The following is an 18320-nucleotide window of genomic DNA, read 5'->3' as shown; positions in this document are numbered from 1 at the left end:
TCACCGACGGGGCGGCCCTGCGGGCTCGGCCGCTTCGCCGCTTGCCGGCGCTCGTCAGTGCGTTCTCCCGGCGTCGCTGCTGTCGAGCAGGCTCGGGAGTGGGGCTGGCATGACAGACCAGGGCGCGGGGACTGCTTCTCTCTAGGCTCGCAGGACCTTTGTGCCTGGGTACCCGCACTGCGGGAGGCCACGCGCGCACTCGTAGCTCCCGAGGGGGCGAGCGCGAAGCCCCTCACGAGCCACCATCTTGACTGGCGCCCGCCATCTTGGGTGGAGCCCCCGCTGTCGGACATGCGACCCTGGGGGACGGGAGGTGCCTAGGCAGGACCCGGGCGGTAGTTGAAAGGCCGCCCCTGTGACAGCAAACCCAACTAGTTTTCTCGAGGTTTCGGCCCACGTTTCCCGTCGGGATTCAGGTCACCACTCGCGGGACCAGCTCCCCCAGCCAGGGGCAACCACCGGCCTCCCGTCGAGCTACGGAAACTTTGGAACGTCTTTCAGCACACTCCGGAACAATTCTTAGGCTCATCGGGAACACCCGAGAGCGGCGAGCGCTGTTGAGGGTATTCGGGGATTTCCGGAGAGGCTCGAGAGCACTTCGGGTTTCTCCGGAATGCGCTCGAGCATTTCCGGTCCCAACGAAGAAACAGCTACCGGCTGTGCGAGCGGAGCCTCGCGCGCACGCGCCCTGCAGCCGGGGCGGAAGTGCGGGTGGGAGACGTCAGTTCCGGAGAGTGACGGAGCTGCGGGTCAGAGGCGGCAGCAAAATGGCGGCACCTGAGGAGCGAGAGCTGACGGCGGAGCAGACCGAGAAACTGCTGCAGTTCCAGGTGTCGCGTCGAGGGGAGCCCGTACCGGCCGGCGGGAGAGGAGGAGGCGGTGCTCGGGCACGGAACGGGCTGAGCTGAGCCCGCCGTGTCGGCGCTAGGGTCCTGCTGGCCTGCGCCGGCCCGGGGATATGGGGCTCACTGAGAGCCGGGGTGAACCCCTCCTGAAGCGGGTGCGGGGTTGTCGGGCCGGGACTCAGTGGGGGCGAGAGGAAAGAGCCATGCAGTCCTGGTCCTGGCGGGGACAAGAGTGAGCCCCGTGGGGGCGAGTGAGGCTCCTCGGTGGGGCTCGGTTTCCCTGGGCTGAGGGCTTCTAGGGGGCCGGCCGGTGCTGTGTGTGCCCTGAGTGCTTCATTAGGAATGGTGTTCTGTCATCGCTAATTGGGGAGGCAGGAAGTGACTGATGAATAAACCGCCTTCACTCCATAGAGGAAAAACTCCTTGGTAAGGCCCGTCCATTTTAATAAGGTTGCCCGGAAAAAATCCCCTTCTTGTCTTTGGCAGTGAATGGGAGAGTCTTTCCTGGTGTCTTGGGAGGGTTGGCCAGTGGGTTTCTTTGGAATGTGGTTTCTCAAAAAATTCCTTCTAACCCTCACGGTTTGGTAATGCCTGCTCGGGGGGGAGGCCGCTGGGGATTGTAATGATCTAATCTCGATGCCTGCTGCATAACATAGGCTGGGTCCCTTAACCTTTGTTTTGCCAAGGCCTTGGGGCTGTACAGCATAAACAACAACCAACCTGCAGATGTGGATTACTGGGGAGAAAACAGTGCTGTGGAGCTAAAATACTTAGTGTTGCTCAGTGAGAAGTAATTAAAGATACTGGTGAATGAAAATTATCTTCAGACATCTTTGGTTTGTTTCTGAATTGTAGGGCATTGTGGTGTCCCTTGGATTGCAGAATTCTTTTACAAATACAGTATTTGGTTTCAAGAGTGTTTTGTCTGTATTGCCTTTTTTTTCCCTTGCTTTTGTTTGTTTTAAAGAATGTGCTTAGCATTTCTGTAGGTGACTGAGCTGTAGAACTAGAGGGCTTAAAGGGACTTGGGAGACCCCACAGCCCTGCCTTCCACAGTGAGATAAGTGCAAGTGTTCCTTATCATTCCAGAGACTTGGCAAGCCTTTACCTCAGAACCAAGGGGGTTCAACAGCCTCCTGAAGTAACTCATGTACTGCAGTGGTTTTCCATGACTGCAGCTATGAAGAGGCTTTAGCAGATAGCCCCTCTATCTCATTACTACAAGTTAAGCTAATTGGACAATCTTAAAAGGGGGCAGAGTAGTGTTAACAATTGTCTTCCCAACACCACCACTTCCCTGTTAAGTATGTGAGGTTTAAGCCACTATCTTATGCTTCACATATATATGTGTGTGTGCAAAAGCTGGCCTTCAGTTCCCACTCTCTTGCTGTAAGATACTGCAGTGTGTATTAATCTACTGAATCTGGACAGATAGGACCAGCTGCACATAACAGTGGCCCTGTTGCTATTTTCAAAACCCTGTGGGCAGCTGTGAAACTAAAGAATCCTGTTTCCTAATACTACCTGTTGTTGCCATGGTCAGCAGGCTGGGGGCTGGAGGGAAGGGAGCAGGAGCCAGAAGAAAAGATTCACATTTTAGCCCAACTTCCTGTTGAGCTCTGGAGAAAGCTCTGTGGAGGAAAATGTTCCTCAGACTATAAAGGGGAGAAAATTTTCATTAGAAGACAGCTACTATCCAGAGCTTGATATGAAAGCTGTAGTCCAGAATGCTTTGATAGCAGGGTCTTTAGTTTAATGTTCCCTGGGGTATGTGGAGTTAGCTCTTTACTAGGGCTGTGCTAATGGCAGGCTTCACTAGTGGCTCCTTCTGCTTTGGTACCTCACACGTAGTTGAAAGAGGCTTAAGTGTGTCATCCTGCTTGTTACTTTGAGATAGAGTAAATCACTCCACCTAGGATATTTTTTCTTGTTCCCTTTAGGTGGACTCTGCTAGATTTGCTGTTTGAGTACCTAAGTCTCACTAGAATAATTGGTATGCTGCTATTGCTGCAAAACACTACGACAGTGTGCTAGTGAAGCTTCTGGGGATTCCTGGTGTCTTGACAGGAAACACTGAAATGTTTTCCAAGATAACTTTACGCTATTGCTGTCAAGCACCATCATAAGTAATATATACAATGTTTTGTGGGGGCAGAGCATTGTACTTCCACAGAAAACAGCATGCCAGTGGTTTCAAACTGAAAGAGGGTAGATTTAGATTAGACATTAGGAAGACATTCTTTGCTGTGAGGGTGGTGCAGCACTGGAACATGTTGCCCAGAGTTGTGAGCGCCCCATCCCTGGAAGGGTTCGAGGCCAGGCTGAGCAACCTACTTCAGTGGAAGGTACAGGTTGGAATTAGATGATCTTTAAGATCCCTTCCAATCCAAACCATTCTGTGCTTTTGTGAGTGAGTGAAGTAAGAAAGTGAACTAGGAAAAAAGAGAGTGGGGATAAAAAAGATCAGGTAAGCAGTAGCAGAAGGCCTTCAGTAGTGTTGCAGTTAAATGGAGAGGCAGAAGGAAGAATTGAGCAAGAGCTGTGTCCTGCCTCTCACTCAACAGCTGTTCTGGGTGAAGATGCTGTTGCCCCATGCTGTTTATCCTGCTGCTGGAAACTGTGCCTGCCAAGGTAGAAAGGTGGATGCCTGCTGCCCTGTTTGTGGCACAAGCTGCCAGGGTTACAGTTTCAATATGTGCTTTGCATTAAGTCACTGATGTTTGCTTGATGTGTTTTGGTAGTGCTCATATAAACAGCTCTGCTGGTGGAGTGGTGCAAGCAGCATCTTTTTTTCCTAGGGACATGGCTGGAATAGGGCAGTTAGCCTCCACTCTGCTACAGCAGTTTAATGGAGTGAACAACACAAAAAAGTACTACTATGAAGAGATAATTGGAATAAACTTGAAATGAAAGCAACAAAGCACTTCTGCATGCACCCAGTCTCCATTTACCACTGAAACATTGGCTAATGTAAAGGAATAAAAGCATTACATTTTTCATCTGTCAAGACTTGTCTATCTTGACATCTATTGAGAGAAGCACGATGTGAACAGCTTAAGAAAGCTGTGGAGGTAGCAGTTCCATTTGGGAGATGGAAGAATTAGCAGAGAAGCTTTTGAAGGGTCTTGTTATTGATCCGTGCCCATTACACTTGGGCTGATGTCTCATGTTATAATATGCTAATGTAAAGTAATGGAGTGTTATTGGCAAAGGAAAAAGTTACAGCTCATGATACCATCTCTGACTTCAACTGGGGAAAACAAAATGCTTAGAAGTGAAACCATCTCTAATTTAAAGAGGAAGGAGCAAACAAGAAACTCCAGGCATCTTTCCTGCTCGGTGCATTGCATATTGATCGAAACCCTCACAGAGGCATTTGCTGTAATGTGCAGAGAAACTCTCTCAGTAAAGGGGTTGGGTTTTTTTTTGTTTGGCTTGAAGTCAGATGTTCATTACCCTTGGAAACACAATTCTCTGGAATCTGGCAGTGGGTTGGGAATTAAGAGCAGTGCCAGTTAGCCCTGTGGATTTGCATCTCTTGCACTTTGTTTCAGCATACGAGTGTATCTGCAGAGGGGATGGGTTTGTACCGTCCTGTTTGCAACCTCTGTCCACTCAGGTGTTCCTTCTGCTTTTGAAGTGTGGAACTGCAGTTTCCTCTACTTCAGCACTGAGAAGATTTTAATGTTCTAAGTAGTCACAAAGGTGAGAGATGTGAATAATAATAGCCAGCAGCAGCTTCAGTATGCTTTAGGGTAGCGCTCTGCTTTGAGTGGTGTTTGAGAAGGCGGTGTTGAATTTTTCTGGCATTTGTGGTATTTAATATTTTGTTTTCTAAGTATTTTATCCACTGTCTTGAGCTTGGATCTACACTTATTTGAAGGCTTGACAGCACTAGCTTAATGGGATTAATTTTAATTACTGGTGGTCTTACCCTGGCCTTTTTATTACGTGCTGTGTTTGTGTAAGATAATGCTCCTTGAGGCAGCTGATGTGAGACTCTAGGGAGGAGGAAACTAGCAGATTCGAAGATACTGTTTTTCTTTACTGTAAGGATATGAAGAATGTGCCTGCTTGTCTGCCTGTGAATTATGTAGTTTGCATCTAGCCATGGGATTTACCAGATCTGGTGCAGTTAAATGATGGGGTGTTTCTAGTCTACTTCTGTGACTAAGGTGAAGCAGGGACCATAGCAGCTACTGAGATAACAGCAGGAATGGTAGTTGGGAGTGCTGCCGAGCAGTATCGGTGTTTACCACCAAGTGTTGTCAAAACTGACAGTTGAACTGCAGTGCTTCCTGCAGTTCCTTCCATTCTGTGCAAGTTGTTCTGAGCACAAACGTGTCTTCCAGAACAGCCTGAACTGTGGCGTGTCTGTCTTATGGAGCGTGTCAAAGTAACACTCAAAGTGTTCCGTTTTAAAAGCTGCTTTTAGACAGTAATTTTCTGGTGATGTTGAGTAGTGCAGCTCTGTTGATCAGAAGAGTGGTGGGAGCACTGGGCATGGTGCTGCTGGGGTGGTTTTGTCACTTCTGCTTCATGCTGAGAGCAAATGTGTTAAGATGCTAAGAACAAAGTAGATTCACCTCCATGGAGAGGTGTCCTTGTAGAAGACAGATCTGATCAGCAGCGAGCCTGTTGCTGTAACAGTGGCCAGGAAGGGGTGAGGTTAGCTGGTCTGTGGTCTGTCTCTGTGTGGGGTTCTGTAGCTTTTGCAAATTCTGCAGTGTTCATTAAAGAATTGTTGATAGTTCTGCATGCTGCTACTTTGGTGCTGCTTTCTGACCTAAAACTGCTAAAGCATTGTGCATAATTTAAAAAAGAGGAGATGTTCGCTTTGGAGCACTGTTAGTGCTGAGCTATAATCCAGACATTTAGAGACAGAGGTGTGAAGGAGTTTGAGAGTCCTGTAAATTTTGCAAACACCAGCAAAATTTCCAGAGTGTTAAGAAATGGTGATCAAACTTTCAAGGCTTCAAAAGAAACACATTGTGACTCCATTGTAAAATCAAATCACGGAGTAAATGGCAGGTGCCTTTTAAGATGTCCTTGTGAAAGGACTTTGAAGTGCCTTATGTAGGAGTTTGGGGGTAAAAAAGAACAGAATACAAACCAAATGTTACTGAGTGCAGCACTTCTTTAAAAGAAAGATAGTTGAACAAAAACACTAAATTGTGAAGCTGAATGATAAGGATATTCTGACAGCAGTAGCTGAGTTCAGAGAGCTTCATTTCCTCTATGAAATTCCCTTCTGTAGTGCTCCCTTGCAAGGCTTGCTGCACTTACTTTGTAATAAATATTTATACACCACTAGGCAGTGGCTTCAAGTACTTTTTTTTCCCTGAGCAACTGCAATCACATAGTGTCATCAACACTTTGAACAGTCTGGTCCAGAATGAAACAGTTATTTTTGCACAGTAAATTGGAGAGGAGGTAGAGATCTGTGGAGACTTCGTGAGAAAGAAGCCAAGAAATGCTCAAAAGTTTGAACTGAGCCCAGAGATTGAATAGGGCATTTGTCCACAGTGTGACTTGGGTGGAAGTAGCATGTGGAATGTATGAATGGGGGCAGGGAAAGGATGAGATGCACCACCTTTCACTAGCAAAAAAAATTCAGTGCATTCTGAAATGGTCATCTTGTTAAGACCACCTCATGGACTTTTAAATGAAGCAAGAAATGGGGAGGATGACAAGCAGAATTAAGTAGGATAGCCAACAGAACATTGGAGCACAAGGTGTAGTAGAAACCCCACACAAGGATCTGTATCAGGTCACTGCTTTGTGTTCACAATCATCTGCTGCCCCTAGCAGAAGCAGTACACTGTGCTGTATGACAGACACAGGGAGCCAGAGTTCCTGTCCTTGCCAAACTCTTGCATGACTGAGATCTTCTCAGGTGCTGCAGAGATGAGTGTGGGACTGGCAGGCAGAGGACAGGAAAGGCTCTTGTGTAGTTCACCTCGCAGGAGCTTTGTAGCCTGGCATGCTCTGCTTATCAGTGTGCAGCAGTCCAGTGGGAAGACAACTGCTTTGCTCAGCTTGGTTCACCTGCTGTAGTTACCCAGCAGGACAGGTCTGGAGGAATCCACAAGGTGAGAGGATGAAGCATCAAGAATCTGTAGAGTTCTCTTGTTGACAATGACCTTGCTGGAGAAATTGTCACATTTCAACAGTCTCCTTATATCACCCGCACATTACGTTGAATTTGTTACACTGCTTGTGACAATTGTTGTCACTGCTGCTGCTGTCTTGCATGTAAGCTAGGTGTTTCTGAAGGTGTAGTGTTTCCTTGGCTTTCTGGAGCCCAGTTATTAAAAAAATACTCATTTTATTCATTTTAATTTTAAAACAACAGTAGTTTTGTTCAAAATTGCCAGCACTGTCAGAAGGTGTCACCTGTAAGGATCGTTCACTGACCCATTCAAAGGGCTGTCCAAAGGGTGGTGGCAGCACGTTTGTGGCTTCATCCTTTCTTGGGGAAGTGCTTCAGCTCTGGTGATGGGAGCAGAGTACAATCCCAAAACGTCTGTTGAAACACCTTGCAGTGAGTGGTGTGGGGAGAGATGTTTCTGTGGCACAGTGACAACGATGTTCGCTTCAGCAAAGCTTTGTCTGTGTTCTAGAGGTGCTGACGTGGCTTGCTGTAAAAACAAATACTGTTGTTTGATCTCTTGTGCAGAAGTTCTCGTTGGCACAGGGTTAAAATAAGCCTTCCCAAACATCGATGTGAGAGTCCAGCAGCTTAGAGGTCAGCCAGCATGTTTGGACTGTGTTTGCTGTTTCAGGTTGTGTCTGTTGGATTAGAGTCCTTTTTTTCTGTTTAGCTTTTTATTTACTGTAGAATCCCCTGTGGTGCTGGAAAACACTACCTGCACTGCTGCCTGACTCCTTGTGGTTGTAGGTTTCTGTTTATCCTTGCACTGAGTGAAGGAATGGTCATCCTGGGTTTTCAGAACTTGTTTACCTGTCTTCCAAGTTGATGTTTTCAGGTGACATTAGAGGGCATAAGCCTGGCATGTCTTTCCAGAGTGGAACTTGTGGGCAGTATTAAGTTAGACTCTTGACTGAGTTGAGTGCAGTCGTAACAGACTGTGAGCGCTGCTGGCTCATTTGGCTCATGCTGGAAGAGTGCAAAGGCCTGTTTGAGGCCTCTGTGTTCATGAATTGGGGTTGGCTCAGACTGCAGTGCTCTTAGACTGAGAGCAGAGCACTAAGAAAGAGAATATTGTGGTAATGTGTTGTGGTAGTTCCTGTTTGTGCCCATGTGTTGAAAGAACAGTAAAGATACAGCACTGCCCTGGCACTCACCTGCTTTCATTCTTTTTCCTTAGGACTTGACCGGTATAGAGTCCATGGACCAATGTCGTCACACGCTGGAGCAGCACAACTGGAACATAGAGGTACTGCTGCAAAGATGATTTGTAGCAGTTTCCAAGTGCCTGGATTAAATAGAGTACTCTGGGGGGAGGAGGGGCCCTTCCAATAAGGTTTAACCTGTCAAACCCTGAATTTATGCTAGTAGCTCTTTAGACAAGTATCTTGACAGACCTGGAGTTTCAGAAGTACCCAGCAGAGCTGTTAGGGCTCTCTGAACAGTCACTTGGGCACACTGTAGCTTCTGGTAGTGGTGCATGCAGGGTGCTGTGGAGAAGGCTCTCCTTGGAGTAAAGAGTGTTGGTGGTTACAGCTTGCAATGAGTTGTGCTCATCTAGTGCTCCGGGGCTGTGGACAAGTAATATCTAATGGGAGTGTCCAAAGGATAAAAATGGATGTTTTCTGCCCTTCGTAAATGTTTGTAACTTCTCTTTGCTGTTGTGTCAAAGGCAGCAGTACAGGACCGACTGAACGAGCAAGAGGGTGTCCCAAGTGTCTTTAATCCTCCTCCATCACGGCCGTTGCAGGTCAATACAGCCGACCACAGGATCTACAGCTACGTTGTCTCGAGGCCACAGCCAAGGGCAAGTTATCTTACAGAGGGTTTTGTCCTGCTTCTTGGGTAACTCTGTGGAAAACGGATCCTGCGAGCAGGGAAAGGAATTGTTTTCTTTGTGTGCTGTTATCTCCTTTCTAAACATTTGTAATCTTCTGGAAACAAAACACAGAGCTATTTCTTCAGCATCTACTACTACTGTGGATATTTTCTCCATGGTGTGATTGGCAGTATGAGATGACCTTCTTTGTCACAGAATGTCATGCTCTGGTGTAGTAAAGCTTTTTTGAGCAATCTGAACAAAGGACTGTCTCCTCCATAGTTTTCCTTTTAAAGCTCTCCTAAAATATCTATTAACTTGATACAGAAGCAGTTACTTGTATTAACATTTCACAAACAAAATCATGTGAGACCTTTAAACTTGGTGATGGCTGTAGTTAGGAAAATTAGCACAGAGGGAAAGCATTGCTGCTTGAGCAGTCAGTGATGGCAGCTTTCAGACGTGTCGTGTTGAATTCTGAATGAACCATGTTAGTCACTGAAAGCTGATTTGATGTGTCCAAAGCCATGGAATGTTGCTGAGCTATTTTGCAGTGGTGAGAGCACTGATATTGCCACACGTGCTCTGTGCTTGATGGACACTTTGCTTTTGCAGGCCTGTTCCTGGGGTGGAGGCCATTCTAATTGTTTGTTTGTAATTGCAGGGCCTGTTAGGATGGGGTTACTACTTTATAATGCTTCCCTTCCGATTTACCTATTACACATTACTTGATATATTTAGGTAAGTACCATTTTGTGCTGACTCATGTGCTGTCTGCATCTAGGCACACTCTAGCTGAGATGGGGCTGTACCTCTATCGTTGAGATCTTTGTATCTAACAGCAGATTTTTCCATTTATACACTCAACTGGTTTAATCTGTAGCCTTGTCAAGGTCTTACACTGTTTAGTGAGAAATAAATTGTACTGCAGGGAAAAGGAGCTTCTTGTAGCTCTGTAAATGGTTCTGACTTCATAGTTCTGACTTCATGCAGCTTTCCAGTTTGAATGCTACACAAAGGGAGATGCAAGACAGTGTCAGACTGTCCAGTGTTCTTGGGCAAACAGCTCGATCAGAATCAAAGTCCCTTTGGGCAGGGCTGCAGGTTAACCTGCCCTAATCCCTGTATGTTACTTAGCAAAACACTTCTGCTTTTTCCCCAGTGGTGTTTGTTGTCTTACTGCCCCAAAGGGTTAACTCATTGTGCCTCTTTACACCACTGGTAGAGGGGAAGGGAGTGTTGAAAGGTGGCAAATATCCATCAGTCCTGCCATCTGCATTTTTTTGCCGTTTCCCTTGCTGTATTACTTTTTCCCCCCTTAAAGCCATGTTCAGTGTAACTTCTGCACACCAGAACTAAACAACATTGATATCTTGCAGTCAAGCTTTTTCAGAGGAATGACTTTTTCTTTGCTCTTCCTTGGATTCTTACTGCAGCATTCCCTTTCTGCAGCTCTTTGCACTTCAGAATTGCCAGTCTTGGATTAGTAGAAATGCTGCTTCCAAAGTTATCTGGACAAAACTGCATGGCTTTTAACAGCCTGTCTTTGACTGAATTTCTCAAAACTGTTGGCATAGTTTGATGCTTCAGCGGAAATCAAAACTCTTAATCACACAGAATTCAGATACTTGCTGATGCCTGGCGTGAGATACTGTTTAACTGGGGAGCTGTTGTAGCAATGGTACCAGTTAGGAGCAGGTGGCAGTTGAGGTTGTGATTGTGAATGTTCAAGGGTCTCAGCTGTTGCTTTTTTTTCTCCCTTCCTTCTTAAGAATACCACTGACTGTCTGTGGGAAAGAAAACTTGTTCTTTAGAGAGTTAGCAAGCTGAATTTCCAGTGTCCTTTGCTTCCTTCCTAGGTTTGCTCTGCGTTTTATACGCCCTGATCCTCGTAGTCGGGTCACTGACCCAGTGGGTGACATTATTTCATTTATTCATATGTTTGAGGAAAAATATGGGAGGATACACCCTGTCTTCTACCAGGGAACTTACAGCCAGGTCAGTGTCATGTGTTGGTGCATAGATCCTGGGGAGATGGAGAGTGGGAGCTGGGAGCTTTGCCACATGGTATCAGGGCCTATATGGCAAAATTCACTTTTCACCTACAAGCCCAGGTTTGTCCCCACGCTGTACCAGGGTAATGGGGAGCTAGCAAACAAGTGGATTGGAAAAAACAGTGTCTGCCAGGCTTGATGGTATGCCAAGCCTGCAAAGCTGGAAAGCAAAGCTGTTCTGACTGTTCTTCAGCCGTCTGTATGGCTCTGTAGCCAACAGCTATTCTTTATACTCCTGCCTTTGTTTTTATAAACTGACATGGTATGCCAGAGTCTGTCCTTCTGTTCCCCAAACTGGGACTGATTGCCTGAGCTTCTATTAGAATGCAACTCCAGAACTTGGTGTGGGACCTCAAAACTGAAAGGGAACCCCTGAAGAAACTATGGGATGTTAGAGTTCCATATGTTAGGTCTGGGCTGGTGGTGCTCTGTAAAAGAGGAAAGTCCCAATGGGTACTGTCCCTTATGCAGCTCCTGTCAGCCTGGCCAGGGGCAGGGCCTTCTCCAGTGCACCCCAGCAGACATCTGGATCAGCACCCCTTCCTGAGTGCCAGGGAAGAATGTGGCGCCTGTGTCTGCTCCGCGCTGCAGAGCAATGGAGCTCCCTGCCTCCACAGCTCTTCTAGGCCCCTCAGTCTTGCCTGGAATCCAAACTTAAATAACCACAGAGTGGTTAAGCTACCAAAACTGAGCAGCAGTGAAACAGGGAGCCTATTGTGCACTTACCCTGTGGTCTTGTTAAGAAATGCTTTTGGGTTGGTGGAATCCAGGGACTGTAGATGCAAAAAGGTTTCTTGCTGTTGGTTTTGTGGGAGCCTAAAGCATTACTGAGTTATCTTTTTCAGTAATGTTTTCATTCAGTGTAGTCTGAAGACTGTCCCCTGTAGAGGGTAGAGTGGAAAGCCCAGCCTTGGTTGCTGTGAGCCTGAGGGTGAAGGATGGCTCTTCACTGCTTGGCTTTGCTCCAAGTTCAGTGTTCTTCAAAGCCACACACTGAAAGGAGTGCGGAAGAACACCGTTGTTGACCCCTTAAATGAAAGTTTAGTCAGAAGGTCTGACAGATTCATCTTCCACTACTGCTTCATTAGCACCCCACTAATGGCAGAGTACCAGCCCATGTGAATGTTGCTGAGCTGTGGCACACAAGTCTCTTGCATAGAGACCCTGTAACTTTACCTCCTCTACTCTTATGCCAAGGCACTGAACGATGCCAAGCGGGAGCTGCGCTTCCTGTTGGTTTATCTTCATGGAGATGACCATCAAGACACAGATGAATTCTGCCGGTAGGTAGGAGAGTTTTCCAAACAGTTACCTTTGCACTTCCAATGCAGTTTCATTCACACAATCTCTTCTCATTTCCTAGCAACACACTGTGCGTACCTGAGGTGATCACCCTCATAAACACTAGAATGCTCTTCTGGGCTTGCTCAACCAATAAACCAGAGGGATACAGAGGTGAGTGTGTCCCTCCTGGGCTTTGCCTATCCCTATCTCTGGAGCAAGCCAAATTCTCTCTGAGAAATATTTGTTCCAAACGTACTGTTGTGGTTTTGTGCAAGCAGAAAGATTTCAGGATTGCGTGGGGAAATGTGTGTTGTGTCCACGTGATATCTCAGAGGGTCTGTTGGGGTGCCAGGGTGTTGTGGTTTAACCTCAGCCAGAAGCAAAGCACCAGGCAGCTGCTCACTCACTCCTCCACCCTCTCAGTGGGATAGGAAGGAGAACCAAGAAAAAAACCAACAACAAAAGCCCCTCAGTGGTTGAGATAAGAAGAGTTTAATAAACAAAATGTAGTAACAGTGACAAAAATATAATAATAATTAAGATACAATAATAGGAATGAAAAGGAATTACAACAAAAAGAGAGAGGAACAACAGACAAGTGGTGCACAATGCAATTACTCACCATGTGCTGACCAAGCAGCAGTCTGCTCCCTGCCAGCTCTCCCCCATATACTGAGCAGGATGTTCTGAGGTTAGTTTGGGTCAGCTGTCCTGGCCATGTGCCCTCCCTTGGGCACCTGCTTGCTGGCAGAGCATGGGAAACTGAAAAATCCTTAAGTTAGGATAAGCACTACTTAGGAACAACTAAAACATTGGTCTGTTATCAGCATTATTCTCACACTAAATCCAAAGCACAGCGCTGCACCAGCTACAAGGAAAGAAGTTAACTGTGTGCCAGACAGAATCAGGACTCAGGGAAATACCTTCTGCTCTTAACCTCTCCTGATCTTTACATTTCTAGGCAGTCCTAGTTGTATGCTCTTTGCTGTAGGCATTGAAGTTCTTTTCACTGCCTTTTTAATGGGAGTTGTGTGTGTGTGAGGATTAAACTGAGTGCAGAAACAAGTATCTAGCTGTGCCCTTAACACTGGCTTGTATTATGCCTGAGGCCTGGAGTGACTTGTTAGGTGCATTCTTTCCCTTCTGAGACAGTCACCTTTATGCCACACCCAGTCTCTGTCTCCTTCAAAGCCCACAGTGAAGCCCTTTTAAGTCGGGCTCTTTCCTGAGCTGTTGATACTGGGCCTGACAGCATTTTGGTAGGGTTTTGCTGCAAATGGAGCCTGTTACCAAAGTTCCTGTGCCAGTTCTGACCCCTCTGGTTTCATGGCAGGAGAGGCTAGGAGTTCAGATACTAAATCTGGGTCATTCTTGGCTTCATTATTCAGCTCCCAGCTGTCAACAGTTTGAAAGAATGTCTTCCTAAGGAGACATTCTTTTACTTATTGCTGTTTCATTGCTGCAGTACTTTGGAGTCACAGTCTAGAAAGCAGAGCTGGAAGGAATTGTGGCATTTCATTAATTCCACAGGGTGTTCTGCTTTAGTTTGGAGGGCTCTGCTGGTAATGACTGCTCCATGTTGTGTGGTGGGCCATGCATGTCTTAAGGAGGTGGTCAGCAGCCACAGGTGAATGGTGACTTAAAAAGCTCCTGATCTGCCTGGTTCCATTCCTTAAGATAGAGCCTGCCTCTGGCAGAAATAAGCTGATTTTGGATAGACACTCTTCCATCTCCCCCATGACAGTTATCTTCTAGACTCCAGCCATTATTAATCATCTTAGCAAGTGTTTTCCTGTGCTTAACTTGTGTTTCTCTTCCTGCAGTTAAACCCCAGGGCTTTTTATCCTATTCTGAAGGGAAGTTCAGAGCAACTTGCTTCCTGCTTGAATTAAAGAACGTTTTTGGTTACTCGAAGGCTTGTTTTTTCCCCTCAGTCTCTATGCTCCAAGCCATTTCCTCCCTTTGCTAATTTATAGGATTTAGTTAGCAAAATGGAGCCTGAGGTATTCTCTGCCTTGGGAGAGAGAGTGGCTGTGGAAGCTGCTTTCCTAGGCTGCTGGGGACAGAAAGCATTTGTGCTGACCCATCTGGATGGGGTAGGTGTGGTGATGTGTGTGCCTGTTCCCCAGTCTCCCAGGCTCTGCGAGAGAACACATACCCATTCCTGGCTGTGATTATGCTGAAGGACCGCAGGATGACAGTAGTTGGGCGGCTAGAAGGCCTCATCCAGGCTGATGACCTCATTAATCAACTGATGTTCATCATGGATGCCAACCAGACATACCTGGTGTCTGAACGCCTGGAAAGGTATTGACAGGACCTGAGCTCCAGAAGTGCAGACCTTGTGGAAGCAAGCTCTGCCTTGCCCTCTTCTTCCCTCCAGACACCATTTTTAGGCAGATAGCTCAGCATCTCCTATTCTGTAACACAGCCCATGGGCTGGGCTTTCCTCTTCCCAGTGGGATCATTGGTCTGTAAATTCAGGCCACCCTATAGCCAGAGAGCTGGATGTGTTGTCCACACAGGCCCACTCCTGAAAGATGGGTGTGAGTGCTCTACTGTTTTCTGCAGTTAGAGCACACCCTTAGCATGCTGGAGCTTTGCAGGTAAAGGCTGGACAGTAGCCAGCAAGAGACAAGTGGGAGCAGAGGCATTGCAGGCAGACTGTGAGCAAGGGCTGTTGGCTGGTCTGAATTCTGTTTCTGGTAGTGCCTGAAGGAGATAAAATCTTGGAAGAGTCTCAAGTATGAGGCAGAAATCCCAGGCACTACTTAGGTGCTGTCTGTCCACTCTGTCTAGCTGCAGTGGGTGAAAAGTCTTCTGTATGCAGCTAATTTCTACCCAGCCTTGGGACATAGCCTGCGTGCCAGGGACTGCAGAGATTCAGCTTGCCTTTGAGGAGCTTGTGGTGGTAACAGATCTGTGTGCTCCTACAAGTCCAAGGCGGTAACTACCCAGCTCTGCCACTGGCCTGTGTGCCTTTACTTTAGGGCCTGTGAGCCCTGACTGCTCCCTGCTCATCTTTGCAGGGAAGAGAGGAACCAAACCCAGGTTCTGAGACAGCAGCAAGACGAAGCATATCTGGCATCCTTACGTGCAGACCAGGAAAAGGAGCGCAAGAAGAAGGAGGAACGGGAAAGGAAGAAGAAGAAAGAGGAGGAAGTGCAGCAGCAAAAGCTAGCAGAGGAGAGGCGGCGACAGGTGAGAGCCAACCGCCTGCTGTAGCGACTGCTGCGCCCTGTGGGACGCTGGTGCTGTGCAGAAGCAGTGCTTGCAGCAGAGGTCAGTTTGGTGCATGCCCCTTGCTCCTGCTCCCTGCTTATTTCGCAGACGCTGCAGGAGGAGAAGGAGCGGAAGTCCGAATGCCTTCCTCCCGAGCCACATCCTGATGACCCGGAGAGCGTCAAGATCGTGTTCAAGCTGCCTAACGATTCCAGAGTGGAGCGGCGATTCCACTTCACGCAGTCATTGACGGTGAGCTTGGGGCAGAGCTGATGGGCTTCCCAGAGCAGAGGAGGGTCAGGTGGCTCACCAGAGCTTTGGGACTGTGTGAAATGGTGACCTGTGCTGAGAGCCTCAGCAGGCAGTTGTTCTGGGTAAGAAGGTTGTCATGGGGCCTGGTCCCACCAGTTTAGAAAAGAGACATTAGAGGTAAAAACAGAAGAAAATGTTTTTTCCCTCCTGAAAAAGTGAGACTCCTGTTACTGCCTATTCAATAATGGTGTAGGAAGAGCCAGAAACTGTCAGGACTCCCCAGGTGCTCTGTGACAAGTCCTGTTTCATGTATGCTAAGAGAATGGTTGTTCTGTGTCTACAGTGCAGCGATGGTGCAAATTTGGTAACTTCCCCCTGTGAGATGCCAGGGATGCAGTCCGGCTGTATCGCTGCTCCCCCAGCTGGCAGTTATTTCTGTGCTCCTTTCCCAGGTGATCCACGACTTCTTGTTCTCCTTGAAAGAAAGCCCTGAAAAGTTCCAGATTGAGGCCAACTTCCCTCGCCGTGTCCTGCCCTGCCTCCCTACAGAGGAGTGGCCCAACCCGCCCACGCTGCAAGAGGCTGGACTCAGCCACACGGAAGTCCTCTTTGTGCAGGACCTCACGGACGATTGACACTTTTCCAGAAGGCACAAAATGGAAAGAGAAATTCATATTATTATTATAATACAATATTTTTTTTAAAAGAACTGCACACAAATGAGGGATCAGAGACCACATCGCCTGTGCCAGCTGTGCTGCGCGTGTGCGCTGGCAAGAGGAGTGTCTTCACACGCCCATGTACATGGCCATCCCCTGCACTTGGAGGGCAGAGAGGGAGGGGAGCTGGTGTTGCCCCTCCACCCTTCCTGGGGAGGAACAGGAATGGCAGCTCTTGGTAACTATTGCTTTTATTGATGACAATAATAATAAAACCCCGACAACCTGACATCTTGTGAAGATTTGATACTCTGCTGCTCCTGACAGCCAGAAGACCACCAGGCACCTGAATGTGTTAGGAGAGGGGAAGGGAGGGAAGGGCTGGACAGAATCTCTTCAGCTTCCCTCTGTGTATAAATACCTTTCTTTTAATATTTCTCTTGCTTTGTAATGACCAAAGGAGAACGGGGTTGACGATAGTATTAACTTTTTTGATAAAGAGCTGGTTTGATTCTTACCCGTGTGGGGTCTTGCCCAGGGTTCTTAGCCTGCGTAGTGTAATAAACTCTGCCTCTAGCATGTCTGGGCTGGTGCTTTTTGCCTGTCCTCCCTGCTGCACCAAGGAGGGGATCCCACCTGCTCTGGTTCACAGCACTGTGGGTTATGCTCATCTTCTGGCTTTGAGTTGGTGGTTTTGTGCCAGCACAACTGCTGGTGTTAGAGACACGAGTGTGCACAGCAAGGGGAATGCCATGCTGGGGTAGCTGCCTGTGGCACAAGTGCTTGGGGGAGGAGGGATGCAGCCTTTGTTTTGCTCAAAGGGCTGGGTCATCCCCCCCAGATGAAGTTAAGAGGTGGAAAAACAGACATGCAGACTCAGTGTAAGCTTCCGTTTTCCTACAGAGGCTTGGTCGTGGCTGTGGAGTGGGACTCTCGGCTTCTGCCCAAAAGAGAGATTAGTAGGCGATAGGTAGGTAGCCACCTTTGCTTGTCTGCACAAAGAACAGAAAGGAATAGGGAGGTTTCTCCACCCCCTGAAGCTGTAGCAAGGCAGCTTCCTTTCCTAGCAGCCCCAGGGCCTGGCATGACTTTATCAGCAGGGAGGAGATCCTTCATCTTCCTAAATAGAATAGAATAAACCAGGTTGGAAGAGACCTTCAAGATCATTGCGTCCAACCTATCATCCAACACCACCTAATCAACTAACCCATGCAACCAAGCACCCTGTCAAGTCTCCTCCTGAACACCTCCAGTGATGGTGATTCCACCACCTCCCTGGGCAGCCCATTCCAATGGGCAATCACTCTCTCTGTGTAAAACTTCCTCCTGACCTCCAGCCTGAACCTCCCCTGGTGCAGCCTGAGACAGTGTCCTCTTGTTCTGGTGCTGGCTGCCTGGGAGAAGAGACCAACCTCTGCCTGTCTACAACCTCCCTTCAGGTAGTTGTAGAGAGCAATAAGGTCACCCCCGAGTCTCCTCTTCTCCAGGCTAAGCAGCCCCAACTCCCTCAGCCTCTCCTCATAGGGCTTGTGTTCTAAGCCCCTCACCAACTTTGTTGCCCTTCTCTGGACACGCTCCAGCAAGTCAACATCCTTCCTAAACTGAGGGGCCCAGAACTGGACACAGTACTCGAGGTGTGGCCTAACCAGTGCAGTGTACAGGGGCAGAATGAAATAAGGCCATGTTGCCTTCTGTCGCATGTACAGTGGCTGTGTATGTTCTACTCAACCCAAAATGCCCAGACTGGGGCTGTTGACATCCTTTGGTTTCCCATGTAGCTAGTAAATCACAAGGCCTACATCTTTCTTGGCTGGGCAAAGGCATGCTAGACAAGGTTGAGAAGCTATCTCCTGGATGTTGCTGGAACCACCCCGGGTGGGATCCAGGAAGGCTACTTACCTTGCAGGGAGCGAGGTGCTTGCCCTAGCTTCCACCCTATGAGGAGAGGCTGAGGGAGCTGGGGTTGCTCAGCCTGGAGAAAAGGAGATTCAGGGGTGACCTTATCACTCTCTACAACTACCTGAAGGGAGGTTG

At 47.8% G+C, this 18320-nt stretch overlaps 1 protein-coding gene across 1 annotated transcript; it reads left to right on the top strand.

Annotated features, from left to right (window-relative positions):
- The first annotated feature begins 107 nt into the window (after nucleotides 1-107).
- On the top strand, nucleotides 108-16865 carry FAF2 (Fas associated factor family member 2). The gene is made up of 11 exons (XM_068161116.1): nucleotides 108-830; nucleotides 8177-8245; nucleotides 8669-8803; nucleotides 9480-9556; nucleotides 10675-10813; nucleotides 12067-12152; nucleotides 12233-12324; nucleotides 14283-14460; nucleotides 15183-15354; nucleotides 15484-15627; nucleotides 16080-16865. Exons 1-11 carry the CDS (start codon nucleotides 768-770, stop codon nucleotides 16260-16262), a joined length of 1338 nt encoding a protein of 445 aa, XP_068017217.1. The 5' UTR covers nucleotides 108-767; the 3' UTR covers nucleotides 16263-16865.
- Nucleotides 16866-18320: the final 1455 nt, after the last annotated feature.

This window comes from Melanerpes formicivorus, unplaced genomic scaffold, assembly GCF_026170545.1.
Source record: "Melanerpes formicivorus ecotype bairdi unplaced genomic scaffold, bMelFor1.0.p_v2 SCAF_2, whole genome shotgun sequence".
In the NCBI taxonomy this organism is placed as follows: Eukaryota; Metazoa; Chordata; class Aves; order Piciformes; family Picidae; genus Melanerpes; species Melanerpes formicivorus.
Note: the sequence above shows the minus strand (reverse complement) of the source record. Positions and strands in the feature narration are given on the sequence as shown.

What these genes read in the sequence shown, in the direction of transcription:
- FAF2 (XM_068161116.1), top strand. Translation starts at nt 768, where the DNA reads ATGGCGGCACCTGAGGAGCGAGAGCTGACGGCGGAGCAGACCGAGAAA. An exon ending in TCTCGAGGCCACAGCCAAGG is followed by an intron (nt 8,804 to 9,479) that starts GCAAGTTATCTT and finishes TTGTAATTGCAG; the next exon opens with GGCCTGTTAGGATGGGGTTA. An exon ending in ACATTACTTGATATATTTAG is followed by an intron (nt 9,557 to 10,674) that starts GTAAGTACCATT and finishes CTTCCTTCCTAG; the next exon opens with GTTTGCTCTGCGTTTTATAC.